The sequence below is a fragment of the Poeciliopsis prolifica genome, unplaced genomic scaffold (assembly GCF_027474105.1).
Source record: "Poeciliopsis prolifica strain line A6 unplaced genomic scaffold, Auburn_PproV2 SCAFFOLD023, whole genome shotgun sequence".
Classification (NCBI taxonomy): domain Eukaryota; kingdom Metazoa; phylum Chordata; class Actinopteri; order Cyprinodontiformes; family Poeciliidae; genus Poeciliopsis; species Poeciliopsis prolifica.
This window is the reverse complement of record NW_026562398.1, coordinates 5,325,637-5,343,310: the sequence shown is the minus strand read 5'-3', so window position 1 is coordinate 5,343,310 and position 17,674 is coordinate 5,325,637. Positions and strand designations below refer to the sequence as shown.

At 37.3% G+C, this 17,674-nt stretch overlaps 2 protein-coding genes across 2 annotated transcripts in view; one reads left to right on the top strand and one right to left on the bottom strand.

Moving 5' to 3' along the window:
• Positions 1-217: 217 nt before the first annotated feature.
• On the bottom strand, positions 218-4,369 carry smim29 (small integral membrane protein 29). The gene is made up of 5 exons (XM_055046254.1): positions 4,281-4,369; positions 3,500-3,830; positions 3,393-3,418; positions 3,191-3,296; positions 218-1,484 (listed from the first exon to the last, which is right to left on the bottom strand). Exons 2-5 carry the CDS (start codon positions 3,608-3,610, stop codon positions 1,416-1,418), a joined length of 312 nt encoding a protein of 103 aa, XP_054902229.1. The 5' UTR covers positions 3,611-3,830; positions 4,281-4,369; the 3' UTR covers positions 218-1,415.
• A 2,813-nt stretch (positions 4,370-7,182) lies between these two features.
• LOC129370104 (protein kinase C and casein kinase substrate in neurons protein 1-like) overlaps positions 7,183-17,674 on the top strand; it is a 35,924-nt gene continuing 25,432 nt past the window's right edge. Inside the window, exons 1-2 of the mRNA XM_055045793.1 lie at positions 7,183-7,422; positions 15,947-16,017. The gene's annotated coding sequence lies outside the window, so the exon portion shown is untranslated. The remainder of the gene's footprint in view (positions 7,423-15,946; positions 16,018-17,674) is intronic.

The following is a 17,674-nucleotide window of genomic DNA, read 5'->3' as shown; positions in this document are numbered from 1 at the left end:
GTAACATTACCATGGCCATTAAAATCAGTAATCATTTTATCCCTGCAGTTGCATATCTCATGCACTTGAACAAATGTGTCGGAGGTATGCATTCTCACAATCTGCTTCATAATCTTATTTGATCGCATGACCTAGACCCATGTAACATTTTATGAGACACTAAATTGTGGGTTTTCCACAGTCATTGTAAAAATAAAAAGCTTTATATACTAACCTGTAATATCAGTTTCACTTTATTAGAATTACTGACATTTTCAAAAATTGTCTAGAACTGCATTCAAGGAGAAGAAAACAATCTCAACATCACAGCAATTGTACATAGATAAAAGTGTCACCTAAAGTTGGGATTCTTAAACACAAGTCATTCCAGATAAGATATATGGAGATCTTTGAGTGGTGCATTAAGGTTTCTCTTATGATTAAAAAGAGAAACCTGACAAGCATAAAAATTTATATGTAAAGGCTCAAAATACCAGAACTGTGAAGCCTTCCATAAACACAGACAGACCCACAGTTAAGTTTACATTCAACAAATGAAAGGCAAAAGTTTATAATGTGTAAAAGGTTTCCTGAGTGCTGGAAACAGTCAGATGTATGGAATTCATCTGAGCAGATTTTTCAGCCAGATGTAAATTTTCTGGTGCCATGCCTCGAAGACAGGGCATATTTTCAGATCCAGTCACAACTCATTTAAGAGCTGGGAGGAAGTTGGTGTTATTCGCTCCTGATTTTTGCATCTCATGCCATTGTTAAGAGTCACAGAATTTGGCAAAGCAGGACAAAATAAAATAAAGCTTTCCAAAGCAGCGACTCAAAGCAACAAAACAGAAGGAGGATGTTTAAGCCTTTGGCTAGAAACAGACATTAAAAACGAGCTTTCTTTACCAATTTTCACCTGATCAATATGGGTCTTTGCCTTTGTAATTGTAAAGGCGTTTCATCAAAGAAGCCGCTATTGCTCTGCAAACAACCTCTGCCCAAGCCAGATCTGAGCGCTGATGTTTAACTAGTACATAACATTCGCAGCCCTACCACAGTGAACACAGGCAGCAAGTTATGCGAGCGGTACGGATGCCTACTGCAACCCACAGGAACAAGGCTGCTTGCCACAAGCTGCCCACAACAGCAATAAGAATGTAAACAAAACACCGAATTCACAAGAGGCTTTGTCTTCTGCTTTCCCAGAATTTGGTGCCACAGAGCACAACAATAAAAATGTATTTGAATAAATAATTTCCAATAAATAAGTAACAAGTACTTCATCACTTTGGCTCTTAAATCACTTATGCAATCTGGGATAAAGACAACAGAAGCAAAATAGAGCAATGTGACAGATGAGTTAAAAGAAGGGCGAATCTTTGAGTCGGAAGGTTGTCTTCTCGCTCCTCAGCATCCTGCGCCAGGCTGAGCTGTCATCAAGCAGTCACATCTTTGGACAGAAGAGGTTGCTGCTGTTGATAGCTTCTTGCCCAGCCTTGCACAATCTGTGCACATGAAACACAGCAGAACAGATTAACTAAGTCACAGGTTTCCAGTGAGGATATGCAAACCTCCTCCGACCTCCAAGAAGTTTTTGACCATGCTGCAGATTTCGACTTTTGTTAAACACATACTGGACATCAACAAATTTAGAATAAACAGCCTCTACAACATAAAATGTCAATACTGAGCAGTTTTATGTCTCAGCACTTGATGTCTTACATGAGAAACTGAAAGCAATGCAATATTGCAATGTCTTAAAGAGTAGCTCTCTATCACCATCTAGTGCTCAACTCAACCCTGTGCAGCAGTGGTAGCAGTGAAGCTGATACTACAATTTTTTCTTAAATCTATTGACTTAAGGCTATGAGATGAGTAAAATTTACATGAGGAAAAGTAATGCTGTGTAAATCAATTACTATTTTTGTGTTTCTCAAGAAATTTTTAGAACAACTATATTTTGAAAATCAACTCAATGATCTAGGCTATTATAGATCAGTTTTGGCATAACTCCTAAATCCATGTAGAGTTCCAACTTGACTGTGCATCACAGAAGAAGTAGTGAATTATCACAGAATAGCAAATATGAAATCTAAAAGGATAATACAGGATTGAAAGAAGCACATGAAAAATGATTTAGAAAATATTTTGCACAGGACAGATACATAGTTCCAGAAGCTACATAAATCCTAAGAATGCAAATATTTATGACACTTGGTGACCAATTATTAACCATAGACTTAGATCTGAATACAAACGTTAGAACCTATTATCAAATACCTAAAATTTTGATAATTAGTATCACTTTTCTATCTAGTTATTAAAATTTATAGGAATAGTATTTTGCACACAGATGTCATTTATTTGACTCTCTTCCTCAAGTTAATGTTTTTAACGCCTTCAAAAGTCTGGCAAGCATAGAGAAGATGAAATCTTAGGTTTTGTATGACTCATACTTGATAAAAAAAAATTATTAACTTTTTGTACATGGTTTATACTCTATCTGTATGTTTCAAGGATCAAGTAAAAACAAGATAGTGCAAATAAAACTATTTTCCATCAACTGAAGTACAACCCCCGGTATCAGTATTAGACACTTAAGAATAACACTTTAAACTCAAGGCCAACTGTAACCCTGTTTAGATCACACAAAGATACTCTGAATTAAATTTATGGTCTTATAAGTAAAACACAACTTGAATTCAGGAAATCCAAAGTTTTTCTACACTTGTCCTCAAACTAGAAACTGCCAAAAGTAAATTTTATACCTTTACTGTTCTTGTTGAGACGCTGTAAAAACAACATGTCCACGGATGATGAACTGAATTGTCTCCAAAACAAGTCAAAGGCTATTAATGTGGGCAGGGATAAAGAGATAGTTTAAACCTGAAATAAAATCTGTGATGAAACAATACCACCCGCTGTTGTTTGTTGCATTTAGATTTAAATTTGTAAAAGGGGAAGATGCATGCAATTTGAGGAACTACAGAAGTCTAAAGCTAAATGTTGCAGAATAACAGTGGGTATGTGTTTACACTGTCAAAGACACACTCTGCAAATACAGAGTGAAAAATGATGGTTTTACTGAGAAAAATGTTTTCACTCTGGATTTACAGGACTCCAACTAAAGATGTTCCTCATCCGATATAATAGTAAACACCTGTCCTTTGATTTACAAAGGACACTGTCGCTGAGAGTTTGCGTGTCCTACCCTTGTGTCCTCTTCTCTCCACAAAAGCTCCTGTTCAACTTCATGAAGCTCCTCTGCAGGGTCATACGTGTAAACAGGTAACAGTTGATGCCGAAGTCTGTCGATCCTAAGGCAGAAGATAAAGCCCATTAAGAAATCAATGGGTCAGACTGAGGAAGTAAGAGGGAGTGCCAGCTAATCAATACCCTAAGTTTGTACTCACCTCCTTTTTCTACGCAGACATATAATCTAGAACAAACAAAATAAAAAGTGCGTGAGCGCTGCATCTTTCTAAGTCTCTAATGTCCCACATTCTGATGAGCTACTTACCAAAACTGTAGCAATTCCAGCAATGGTTATAAGGAGGAATGGCACCAGCACATAGCTCACCACCACACCCCCATCTTTGTGGGCAGGGGGCTGAGTGGTAGTGCTGTTCATCCTAATTAAGGTTCAAGGGGGAAAGGGCCACAGGGGGCCTGCTTGTGTGGGGGATCTTTGTACAGGCACCAGTCCCGCCTCCTCTTCCTCCTCCCCTTCCTGTTGGCTGACACTGTGTTGCAGCGGCTCTGTCGTCAGGCTGCCCCCTTGTTTATGCCTCATCCTCGTCGTTCATGTGACTTCCACATGGTATCACTGCCCTCCCTAATCAGCGAGCAATCTACGGAAGCACAAAATAGAAATGGTTTGTACACAGCTGCCTGTCTGGCAAAGAAAGAGTAAAAGGAATAGAAACAGGAAAATTTAGGAGTAAGATGACTCCTGAACTAATGATTAAATGACTAAAGATTTAAACGGCCAATGTTAGCAAGCCGCATTTTACTGATTTGCCACAACTAGCTTAAAAAAGGCACGTCATCTAAACCAATGCATTCCTTACCTATAAGTAAAATGTTACCTTTACGCCTCACCTGACTGCTATAATAAAATCATCTTCAATGCTACAAATCATTTCTGTTTAGCTGCTGTAACTTGACGGTGAGTTTCCTGCAGCATTGCGCAAAACAAAAAGGTGCTTACACTGCGATAAATATAACTTACTCGGTCAGTAAGACTAAATACGCGGCCTGCTCTAACGTGTGCTACTCATTTTAGGTCAATTCTTACTCACCCTGCAGAATAAAAAGCCTTCTTTCCTGTAAGAATTGACGTTGACCAGCTTCAGACGACCTTTCACTACCAGTGACGACAGTGCACGAGCTTCCGGTTTGAACCCTTCAAAATAAAAGACTGACTGTCCGGTCGAATGTGATTTTCTCCCCAATCTTAAGTCTTTTGCAGCCTCCAACAGATTTTCTCCCCAGATCTTTTTGGATTTTTTCCCCCAATGACTCTCAAAATGTTTTCCCCACACCAATCCGAAAAAAAAGAAGAAAATAAATAAATAAGATGAGAGAGCAAAAAGTGCAAACCAACAGCCTGGAGCTCCTCATCTACATTGTTTAATGGTCAAACTGTCCTGGTTCAGATCAAGTATAACTTTATAACTTCCACTTTTATAGTCATACTTAACTTTCTCAGATAAGTAAACCACAAGGGTCAGTGAAATTGTGTAAAACATTAATCTCATAATTGTTTTGTCTAGAAAAAGGTTGTGTTGACAGGTTTAAAGTCATGCAGATAAAATACCTTGTTTGGGCTTTCAGTTGTTAGTTCTAATGAAGAGAGATTCCAAGATTGTTTCAACAGCTTTATGAAGGCACAGCTATCTGATGGTTACTTGTCAACATGAACCTACAAAATAAAAAGTCAAACAAACAAAAGTTATACCACATCTGGTCATTTCAAAGTGATCTGCATTGTTGGTTGCTCTTTTGGCAGCACTACTTTCAAAGAATAAAGCAGAACAGAGAGCAAATCATGTTGCTATGACTTGTTAGAAAAGTCTAAACCAAACAGATGCATGTCTGAGATAGCAAACAGGTTTGTTACAGCTGTTCCCTTTTTCAACAAAATCTTGCAGGCAAAGGAATCTGTGAAAATCACGCTTGTGTTTCCACTACTGTTAAAAGGTCTCTTTGCCGGTTCAACCATCAGAAAATACAAGAGTACTATCCAGTATTTAATATGAAGACTATTTTTTGTCTTTTACATTTAAACAAGAAATTTTAATTTGACAGATTATTAAGAAGTTTAAGAAGAAGATGGAGTGAGAGGACAAAAACATTTCATTTCTTTATTTGATGCATCCAACATGTTAGACTTTCTGTAATCATTTGAAGAAGTCTTGATAGTTCTCCAGCCTGTTTTTGTTTTTGCACCGTTTATAATTGGCCACTAGATGTCACTAAACTTGAGGAAATTATCAAATATGTGTTATAGGAAATATGTTGAAACTACTTTAGTTTTCTCGTATGAATGACGTGTAATCCATAATAGTGGGGTTTTCATGCAGTAGTGACATGTAATATTGCTTACATTTTTTCATTCACCTGAGATTGTGTTTATTGTACGTGAATGAGTGATAAACTACATAGACTTTGTTTTTTCAGATCATAACCCAAGCGATAAAATAAACAATTTTTACTGGTGGCAGTTTATTTGCACTTGAGCCAATCTGCATAAGAAAAAAGCATCATCTTATTGATCTGGTTTAAGGTCTGCAATGGCCTCCAGTCTGCAGAAGAAAGCAGCCCCCTCTGTTCATCCCGTTTGATGCTGAATGGCTTTGACAGGATGCCTTATTTCAGTGGAAGCTGCACCTCAGACAAAACAATGAAAGAGGCTCAGTACATCCAAGTGTGGAGGTTGCCTAACATTGTACAATCTATTTTTTTTAGAGAATAGAGTAAATAGAATATTCAATTAGGGGTTTACCTGTTATAGTCAAACTCCACAGATTTGGTCTTTTTGGAAGAGTGGAGCACTATCGTCTTATAGCGAGAAGGTCCTGTGATCTTCTTGTTTGCATGTTCTCCCTGAATATTTGTAAATCATGGCTTCCTCCTTCAGTCCAAACATATGACCATCAGATTAACTGGTCTTTCTACACTGCCTTTTGGTGTGAGTGTGTGGGCATAATTATTTGTCCTGTGTCTCTATGCTGGCCTGTGATGAATTGGCGACCTGTTCATGATGTACCCTGCCTCCCACTCAAAGATGGCTGGAGGTAGGTACCAGAACCGACAAAAAAAAAAAATGTATGAAGGTAAATACGTGACAATTGTTGAAGATAATGCATTAGATGCTGTGAAATGCTTAAAACTGTGGCAACAGTTCATCTTCAGCAGAACAATGATGTTAAATGAATCAATCTGATCTAATAGATAAAGTTGGTCTTATTGGATGACTTAAAGACTAACATCCAATCTGACTGCTGAAAAGAAGAATGGACAAAAGTTTGTAGATTTGCAAGCTGGCATAATTAATGCAGGAAATCCTTGGAGCTGTGTGGAACCACAAAATATTGACTCAGATTCAACTTTTCATTTGTCAAATAATTTGGAACACCCCTATCGTCATCCTCTAAACTGTTTATCAATCATATAAAATTCTAATTAAACATGCTGACCTCTGTGACTAGGGTAAGGCAAAAAGTGAAAAGGTTCAAGAAGCCCCATCACTTTTGTGAGGCACTGCAAATGAGCAAATGAAACGCTCAACAGGTGAGCAAAACGTTCTTTTGTTCTTGAGTGGATGAGTCAGTAGCCATCCGCAGAACAAAAACACTCCTTTCCCACCTTCCCTCCTCCTTTCGGGCATAGTGAAATGTGGGCGTGGCCTACACTGCAAAGGGGAGGGGGACACCTCCTCTCAACGTGATCATTCCATTGGCTGGAAAGTGGAAGTCACATTTAACGCTCTCCTCGTCCATTCCTTCCGAATTATTTTATTTCATAAATAAAAATTTGTATTTCCTGTTAAATGACAGAGTATTCATCAATAACAATAATAATAAAAAATATATATCAAGAAAAAAAAATACAAAATTGACAATTGCTTAATAATTATATTTTGTGTTACTTTCCATATGTTAATACGCTAAGATGAGATTTTAGAAATCACTTGGCACACTCGATCCCAACCTTGGCCCCCCTGCAGACTATCTCTGCTGTCCATTGAGAGTAAAAGCTGGGCCATCCCCCCAGCGCCCGCCTGTGCCGTGGAGCTCCCCCTTGCTGCGTGCATCGTGATCTCGTGGATGCAGAGTCTTGCAGAGAGAACGCAGGGTCACCTTCTGTTGTACTGCAAGGGGAAAATACGGTCCGATTCGCAGCAGACACTACGGGGCAGGAACAGAAGCAGCATCTCTGGTAAGTGTTTTTACTGGCCGCCACGTCCGTGCAATAGAGGGATAAGAAGCAGAGCATCCTTTCAGCGAAGGGCGAGATGGAGAGATCTGCATCACTCTCCATCATGCTGACTTAACGTCTCACCGCCGCTTCTAATGCAGCAAAACCTGACGGAGTACAACAGAATTCAGAGGAGATTCTGTTTGCCTTTTGCAGTTTGTAATTATTCATGCGTCATATTACATGATGTACCGTTGTTTGCTTACGCCATGGGGGAAGATGGTCCATCTCGCCTCACCTTGAATTAATGTTGTACGCTTTGTTGACTCGTCTAACGCTGGTTTACTCTCCCCGATGTCCTGTTTTCAGACCAGATCGTGAAATTATGCATTGCTGTTTTCCGTTTAGAGTAATATCTGGATTGCACAAATTAGACCACACATATAAAACAAACCCGCTTTCTAAGCAGAGAAATGCTGATCAGAATTCATTTCATACTGTTTCATATTTAGGCGATGGCGATGTAGGAGAGGGTTTATTTCCATGCGTGAAATGACTACATCTGATCACGAATATAAACTTGGATCAGTCTGAAAACGTAACATTTTATGCAGTTTAAAGGATCAGATGGGGCTAATGGATGCAGATGCGTTTTTTAGTGGTCATGCAGTGATGTGTTTGAGTCTTTCTTGAGGGAAATGGACGCGAATGTTAATGGGAGCACTCCACTGAGCTCCAGTTATGTAATTGGTTGTCACAGCAAAAGCAAAGAGCCATCTCTCGCGTCATTGTTTTCCCTCCGACAAACCAACGGTGCCACAGAGGAGGAGCATCCCGCTTTCTACATGGGATTAGTTGCATGTGGTCCCTTTAATCATTCATCAAATCTGCTCTGAGGCTGAAACGCATCTGGCCTCCCAACTGACTGAAGTATCTGGTAGCTACCTTCAGGTGTTTGGCATCCCTAATCTATGATGATGGTGGTGGTGGTGGTGGGGGTGATGATGACGAGGAGGAGGATGATGCGTTTCAGGGAGGGAGGTTGTTTAAAGTGCTGCTTGCTGCATTGGGTTGTAACATCCCCCTCCAACCAAGCAGCTGCTTTCGTTCCAAAACATCTTGTGCTGCCAAAAGACATGCAGCAACGCTTGTTGATTGTAGATCTCCATATATGTGATGGCAGCGGTGAAGTAGCAGATGTCATTTTGCTTGATTTTGGAGCTCTTCATGGTGCTGAAACTGCTTTTTGTTGGAAACGACTAACGACTAACCCTTGAGCAACTTAACCTCCTTGGAGAACTTAGTGTTGCTTAAGAATATAGTATTAACTTTGGTGATTAGTCAAAATAAACTGGATCATAAAGATCTGCACTTTTCTATTTAAGATCAAATCAGCAATCAGACCATGCAGCTTCCATCTTCTTCCAAGTCATCCACGTCCTGACCCAACCATAAATGCCCCTCTATGTCACGGAATGCTTCGCTGAAGCGAGGAACAGGATGTGTTTGTTAAACAATCATGAAAGTGTAGTTAACAAATAAAGTAAAACATTTTTGTGAGCAGCAGATGAAGTATCCTTACCTCTTTTTGTCATTAGCTGTCAGCAACAAGTGTTGATTATCAGTTCACCTCACCCCAATGATTTCAGAGCTGCCTCAAAACTGTGTGTCGTTTTGTTTGTCCCCAACTTTAGTAATTAGTCAAAAAATCTCAGCAAGCTTATTTTAGAGCTGTCTGTGGTGCTGAAGCCGCTCTTACCTGGAGAAAACAAACATCGAGCGACTTGGCCTTAATCACATGAAAAATATTTGTAATAGTTAATGTCACCTGTTCCAACCACTGAGCATGGTGGCAGGGTAGTGTTGTGGTGTAGAGATGGAAAAAATTAATAATTCTTTCGCTTTACATCCTGCAGCTGCTCTCATCTCACAAAACATCCGGACACTTAATTTGATGGGCTAAAAATACTTTTGATAATGACGGAGTCGCTCTAGGGTGATCTGAGTTCAATTATCACTATTGTTAGTGTACAGATGTCAGTTAGCTTGTTTTGGATCTGTCCTTGGTGCTGAACTCTCTCTTTGCATGTCTCTCAAAAGCCTTTCAGGAAGCTGCAGAGAGAAGATGGTGATACGCTCAGGGGTGGTAATTCAATTGTACTGTAGAGAAAAGAGTTGACGAGTACCTGCTATTTATTAGTTGACTCCTCGCTCTTAACAGAGAAGAAAGGTCAGGGCTCTGTTTATAATTGGAAGGACGTCACATTAGGTAATTGTATGTTTTTATTTCTATATTTCATAATCCCCTTTCTTCCTTTTTGTTGTCATTGTTTTAGTTTCCTTTGCCATTGTTGTGATTGCTGTTCAGTGGTTGTTGAAGAGTCTTGTTTCAGTGGTGTCCTGGTGAGTTCCTATGACCTCCCTTCCCTTTTCATGTGACATATACAGAATATTTTCAAGTTCTCTTAGCAATTACCATTTTTTTTTTTTTTTTTTTAAAACTGTGTTTTATCAACATAACTTTCATGAAATAATTTTCAGACAGACAATATGTGCGTAATTTACAGAAATCTTATGGAGAAAACAAAAGGTTGGTCATATTCTTATTACAAATAGAGGTAAAGTGGCACAAACCACATTGTCAGTACAATACGCATGGCATAATTTAAACAGTCGGTAGTCCAAAACGACTTTGAACATGCGCTGGTTTTAGTTTTTACAAATATGATGAAGTTTTTTTTAAAAAAAAAATCTTAATTCAGAATAGAATAAAGCTGCTCAGGCAAATAGATTGTTATTCATAAAAAGTGAAATGCTGTCCACAAAAAAATAGTCTGAGAAACCTTCAATGTGAGAAGAATTGAGAATTGTGAAGAATTGAATCAGATACTAACTTTGGTATCATTAGCCATCAGAATAAGCCAGACATCTTGTCTAGTAGACCTGCACTGTTAGCAAACCATGGTGATTACAATACTGCTTGTACATGCTGCTTGTTTGCTTGTTCACTTACTAAATAAGCAAACAAGCAATTGAAAACTTCACAATGAAAAAGACAAAATGTGTTTGAAAGGTTTTGTAGCATACTTCTATTGTTCTGAGCGCTATTCTGCCCTGACCTGTAAGCCGCATTTGCCACATCAAAATCTAAATTATTTTTCTGGCTAAAATTGTTGTTTGCAACTCGTAGTCCTGATGCCACATGTGGCTCTTTAGACTGTTGACAATGACTCTTAAAATTGACCAAACATGAATGAGCAACTTAAAAAAAAAAAAATAAATAATATATATATATATATATATATATATATATATATATATATATATATATATATATATATAGAGAGAGAGAGAGAGAGAGAGAGAGAGAGAGAGAGAGAGAGAGAGAGAGAGAGAAAATGTCTTTTTGGCTGCAGAAAGATACTGATTGTGCACAAAATGCCCTTTTTATGTCTTAAGAACACAAACTCTGTTTTTTAGTTAGTTCCTTCTCATAAGAGTTAGATTTTTTTTATTTTTAGAAAAAAAAAATATTTATAAAAATTAAGGTTCAAATGTAGTTTGATGATATGCTTTTAATCTTTGGATTGTAAAGTTTCCATATGCATAATAACTTCTACACAATACATAGTGTCTCTCTGTGTTTGTGCCTGAATGTTTACTCTGTGGAAGTGGTGAGACAACCTCTCTGCATGCACAGGAAGTGTGTTGTCTGGATTTGATGACGGTTTTGTGTTCATGTAATCAGCAGCTTGATCTGTAGTGATCTTTAACATTTAATGGGTGATGAACAACATCAACCAGCAGGAAGGGCTTCTGGTAGCAGGAAGTGAAAATGTATTCCCTTTAAGACGGCGCAATGGATGTTTTCAGAGTGTTTTTAATGCGACTTGTTAGTTTGGTTTATGTTTGAAGGTGCGATTATGGTAACTGACTGGAGGGAGGATAGTTTTGTAGATTTCTAAACTTTAGTTATATTGTTTTATTATTTTTATAATTTTTTTTTTTACTTAGCCATTTATGCATCATAATGCTAACTAAGCGGTTATTGAAATTTAAATAGGTAGATTAAAGTGATTACATTTTTTTTTGAAGAATTTGTAAGGAATATTACATACAATCGTATTTGATGCACACACTCATTTAAATTTCTCTGAATCAGATCAACAGTAGTTATCCGTCTGGCTGGTGATGTGCACAAAATGGATTTAATAATATTTCAGCAGGACAAAATCAAAAATTTTCAACTTTACCTCAAATTTAAGTGACACTAAACACATATCAAAAATGGTTTCAGAGGTTTTGGAAATCCAGCTGGGAAACCAACCAATTTAAGTGAACGTTACCAATTTAATCAAGAAGAATGATGAAATATCAGACCTTAATCTTGCTTGTTGCTGGTTACTGAAAGGGTATGATTCAGCTGCAACTTGCAAAAGGCATTTTAACCAAATGTCTTCTGAGCCTCTATTCAGCTTTGGCTAAATCAGAATAAGTCATAATTATGAACCCAATTATTAGTGTTTATACAGTTACGATACGTTTGTTGTATCATCATTCTATTCTTAGAAAAACCACCTGAATGCCTTTTAAGAACCCAAATGTGAACATGGCAGCTGTTCTTATGGTTCTCATAATATAACTCAAAAAAGGAGGAGTCAAATGTTTTCCGGTGACCTCTTTTGTTATTGTTAGTCCTCTGTGTTTGTAGAACATCACTTGTCAGGTGAAGGGGAGAATGTGTGAAATGGTGGTGTGAGGAAGTGTGTTTCCTTTTTCTTTTTTTCTGTTTTGTTAACTCTTCCATATAATACGTTTGCCGGTGAAGCAGAATTCAGGTTTCCATTCCTCTGTTCGAAGGGGAGATAGTGTCTTCTGACAAGCTGTGAAAAAAGAGTCAGTGTAAGAGCGGCGAGTCTGAAGGGCAGCCGGAGTGTCTCATTTCTCTCAGCACAGAGCAGAACACACACGAGGATATACTCCCACCTCAGCAGAAGATTGATAATGTTACGGATGATCAGAAGCATCTGCAGCAAAGCTTTGTACGTCTTTCCGGGAAAAGAATGTTACCTCGAACTAAAGCATATAAACAAAAACTAAACATAGTTACTATTCTAGTTATTTTATGAAATTTTTATAGACTACCATGTCCCTCAGGGGTTGTACAGACTGGTCAATATCTGCTGAGACACACATCAGAAGAAAACACTTGGCAAGTTCCAGTGGTATGTTATCTTTCCTATCCCCTTCATTTATTACAACATAATAAACCTGCTTTGTATTACGTTTGTCACTACTACATGTCACTTTACTCCTGCTCTGAATTTGTGTTGTGTAGCTGCTGCTCACCCTCAGGCAGAGCACAGACTCAGCATGTGTCATACCCCTGTCTGAAATTCAAAATGGAGTCATGTCGTGCCCACTGTGGAGGCATGAAACACCACAGTCTGCTACAACACTGGTACAAATGGTTAAACCACAAACTACCGTTAGCGGGGTTGCTGATCTTCATGTGGATGTTCATGTGCACATGAATGAAGCAGCCGCCAGAAACACGTTTGAGTGTTAAATGAAGCAGCCAATGATACCCATTGTAACTCTGGAGGAGCTGCAGAGGTCCATCTCTCAGGTGGGAAGATAATTATCAATCATGTACTTCACAAATTCACCTTAAGAAATCAGCAGGGATCAGAAATCCACTGTTAATAGAAATATAGCACCAAACATATTGACCAATATTCAAAACAGTATGCGTGGGTGGAAACTAACACTGTGCTCTGACGCATTAAATGTTTTTATAGAACAGTGATCCCAAACATAGAGGTTCAAATCAGATTTCGATTAATATTTGTAACATTAAACACATACTGGTAGTCACATTTTGAGAAGGCCTTGTCAAAGTCCAGAACAAAATTTGAAAGTTGATGTTCACATATGCTTCTCATTCAATCTGATTGATCCAGGGATATTGTGAAGAAAAATAGGCAGAATTTTTATTTGCGGATGTATAAAGCTGGCAAGAAACAGATTCCATAGAAAGGCACAGCAAATCTCTTTCAAAACTCGGGTAATTACCATCATTAACTACAGCAAGTTGTCCATCCCCACCGCATCCCTGAGTCCATCTCATTATATATTTTGACCTTCGAAAATATGTGATTTTTGAAGGTCAAAATAGGAATTAGTTAGTTGATTTTCTTTTTTCACTTCAGCCCACAGGATACAGTCCACGATGCAGAAGGACAGAAAATCTCATATTTTCTATGAGCAGCTCTTTGAACTGTTACTTCTTGAAACGCTATGTCTTTGAAGATGCTCTTTTTAACGAATTTAAGTAGTCAGTATATCATCTGCAGTTCATTACAGTCTGGGTTTGTGATGTTTTTTATTACCAACACCATCATAGCTGGTGAAATCTCAGTGTTTAAAATGTTACCCTTTGAAAGTCTAGTTAAAATATGATTTTTTTTCCCAGTATTTTGCCTATTCATGAAGAGTCTTTCTCTTACTTTTTCCAAATCAAGCTCTTTTCCAGAATAAATTGGCTCAATTTAAGGCTTTCATATACTGTCTTCCTAATATTTGCACAAATGTCCATTACAATGTCCATTGTAATTCATAATTAAGTACAGTAAAACAGAAAACAAATGTTTGGATTCAGAGAGGATTTTGCAGATGTGGACAAATTAGCTTGAGTAAATGTATAAATAATTGATCAGTCCTCATCGCTGTTGCAAGTCATTCTGAAACAGAAATACTGTCTTTGGAACTCTTGTTATGTTTCATCCAACATATTCAAAGCTCTAAATGTCTATCCAGTCATTTTATGACACAAATAAACAATCATTCACAAAAGAGAGAAGCTGCAAGCAAAATGTTTTCATGGTTTGGCTCAAATGGGAAAAAAAATAGATTCTGTCTAGAGTGGAAAAACATGAGCAGCACGCAGTGACTCAGTGATCTTGCATGAATCCAGTCAGATATCTGTTGGATTTGGCTTCAGTGATGCATTATATTTAGCTGTTATATTTCTTGCTGCCTTATTAGATATATCAGTTGTTCACCTCAGTGTTACCTTAAATTTGCTGTTTCTTTACTGCATGACATTTTTGTAAGATTTGTGTCCTCAGGTCAACAAACAGTCTGTGCAGTAATACAGACGTATTATGTTCTAGTGGAAACCAGATTACAGAAGAGAGGTTATCTTCTGATAAACTGAGGCATCTATTCTGGCTTCATTATTTTTTTTTAAAGCACAGCCAGGAGAATTACTTGGAACACAGCAATTTTGTGGTATCTGCATACTCCTTGTCTATTAAAAAAAAACATTTGCGCCTGACTTTAACATGCTAGTTAGCTGATGCTTCAAAACATTTACATAATGTTGTCTTCCCATGATGCCATTTGTTATATTAGTGCTCTATCTCCTTGTATATTGAAGATGGAGTGTTTTTTTAAATCCTTTTTTACCTCATTTCATTTTTCTGTTTAGCGATGCAGTTGTTTGTTGACACATTTATGAATGTTTATCTGATGAAAATCAAAGAAATTGTACACATAGAGAGCAGATTCATAAGTTACATAGGTAAAGGTAGTTTGTCAGCCAAAGAAAAACTCCTGGAAAAAAATCTCTTTTACATATATAAATTGTATCAGCATTTTTTCATTGGAATCAAAAACACAGTTTTTTATATTTCTGGGCTTTTTACATAATTCATTGTAGGTGTTTAATTGACCAATTTGTGTAAAATAAAGGAAGAAAAGTGTGGATAAATCAGCTGAGACACCTGAATAAAAGCTAAAATTGAGTCTCTCTGAAAAAGACAAATGTCCATCATCACAACCAAGGCTCTTGAAACTTTTGTTTGTTCCCCACATAAAATCATAATAAAACAAAATTAAAGTTTGCTGTTCTAACGTCTGAACAAGCGATTATAAATGCTTTTGCAAGCCACTGGATATGCAATTTTTGTGCACGTATGTGTACTTATAAACTTTGGAGGCATTCATTACTTTATTTCTCCCGGGATTATACTCTCCACACTTATGTCCTTAGTTTAAATTAAACTTTGTATAAAAATGTATAAAAGAAAGGTAATGATTTTCCCATGGTTTAATTAATAACTTGCTGCAAAAAGCTTTTTGTTTTCCCATGTTGTCTGCTACAGCTGAAACATTGAAAACCCAATGAAGCCGCAATATTTAAACAGATCCCATCTTAATAAAAAGTATTCTCCTTCTGAAATCAATTATGCTAAACAGGCGGGTACGTTGCTGCGCAGCTTTATGAAAACTGAGGAAGTTGATTTGATTTGCTATTCCACTTGCCTCAGTGTCAGGGTCCAAGTAACTATCGCAACAATCTTCTCTTGTCATAGTTAAAATGGAAGCAAATCTTTTAATGTCTTTGACAGAGTGAAGTTAAGCTTCTTTGTCACAGGTTAAGCTGATTTCCATTTTTATTTTTATTAAGAGCAATTAGTCGCACTCTAGTTTTCTGTGAGCTTTCGTTAGAAGGACTGACCCCATGTTTTCATCTCCACAGGTGATCTCCTGCAGGGGACCGGCAGCTCTCTTTAAAGTTTATGGAAACCTGACCTCCCATTGGCGGAGAAGGTGAGTCAGGCTTTATTTTTCCAAAATATCCAACTTGATGGAAATCGTGTTTAGACTTGTATTCATAAAGACACCCGAGGGACAAAGTCAATGAGATCAGCCCTGAGCTTATTTTTGAAACCATGTCTGTAATGTATCATGTTAAACACACCACTTGTAAGGAATTAAGGGCTCTTTGTCATTAGTGTTAATATTTAATGAGAGTTTCTCAGTGTGCCTCTGGACCAACTGGAGGACAGGTGATTTTTATGCCTTACCTGGCTTCCGTATTACATTACAGTGTACTTCTTGTACTCTTATGTTTCACACATTTTTACATAAGTGTACAGCATTATATATGCTGACATTCTCACTTCCAAATCTGTACAGAATAATATGTATTAATAACAAGTTACTTTAATAAATACATAATTGATTGTCCTGTTGGCATAAAATTCACACTAGAGCTCAATAACAAAGCAAATAATCTTCACATCCAATACATTTAATATAATAATAGGGGATAATATGGAAAAGGTATTGCTAAAATGTATTCAGCATTTCTTTTCTTTTTCTTTTTTATGACAATTTCAAGATGTCTTATGGACTTCCTGTTCTGAAGGATTTTAATCAATTCATCTACAAAAATGCAATGACATTCACAGAGTTCAGTTTCAATTTAATCAGAGCAGAAGATATTCTCCTAATACTTATTTGACTTAATGTTGTGTAGCAAAATATTTAACTAGCTTTGCCATGCTTTTTCTCGAGCAGTGGAGACTGGCACAGAGAGCATATATAGAGGAAGAGAAGAAGAAATCATCCAGTTTGTTTTTTACTTTATTTTCTCACTTATGGGAGCATTTACTGTTCAGATTTTCTTGTTTTTCTCTGTTTCTAGCACAACTTTTACCATAGCAGTAGAATTAAGTGGATGTTTGGTCCATGCAGGCTGATTATTTTATTCATAAGGAGGCTCATCAGGACACTGTGACCTCATTCAGAGAGGCTTCTCCAGGGAGTCTTTCCACTTTGGATTGGAAGGAAAAAAAAAGCTGGGTCAGAGGAGTGTAGTGAGTTTTTGATTTATAATTACAGGGTTCTGATCAATTTGGAGAGAACAAAGGGAAGAGTGCTGTTTGTTTAGTTTCATGTTTCACTGGAATCACTGATTGTCATTCAGGTTTTGTTTTTCCTTCATAGGTTACTTACTCTTGGAGTCCAGTGGCAAAAGCATTTCTAAAACTGTTTATGAAGTAATAAGGGAGACCGATGTTTATTATGTGATTATAAGTTTGTTTTAGATAATGTGAATTATGTGTGGACTCTGTGATAGCATTTCTTGGACAGTTTTAATAAACTATAGGGAAATTTCTCAGTGACCCTTACCTATTTTTTATGGAAATGGTGAAAGAAATGTGTGGAAAATGTAATAATTTTACACACATTTTCTTTACTTTTTGCTGCATCAATAAAATTTATTTCAGGACTCAGCAAATTCTAAATGCATAAACTGTTGTTTGGGCATTTAGGTTATTTTTGGGTTGTTTGTTATTGCTGCTATGTACTTTAATTTCTTTGTCCTTAACCTTTGGTTGGTAAGTTGCTTTTATGTCCTGTTTAGTTCCGTCATGTTTGTTGGTCACCTTCTCTCATTTCTCTGCCAAGCTTCTTCCCC

Excerpts from the sequence above, each read along its gene's own strand:
- smim29 (XM_055046254.1), bottom strand. The coding sequence starts at position 3,610 with ATGAACAGCACTACCACTCAGCCCCCTGCCCACAAAGATGGGGGTGTG. Across the intron at positions 3,419-3,499 it reads CTGGAATTGCTACAGTTTTG|ATTATATGTCTGCGTAGAAA; the intron begins GTAAGTAGCTCA and ends TGTTTGTTCTAG. Across the intron at positions 3,297-3,392 it reads TGTCTGCGTAGAAAAAGGAG|GATCGACAGACTTCGGCATC; the intron begins GTGAGTACAAAC and ends CTTCTGCCTTAG.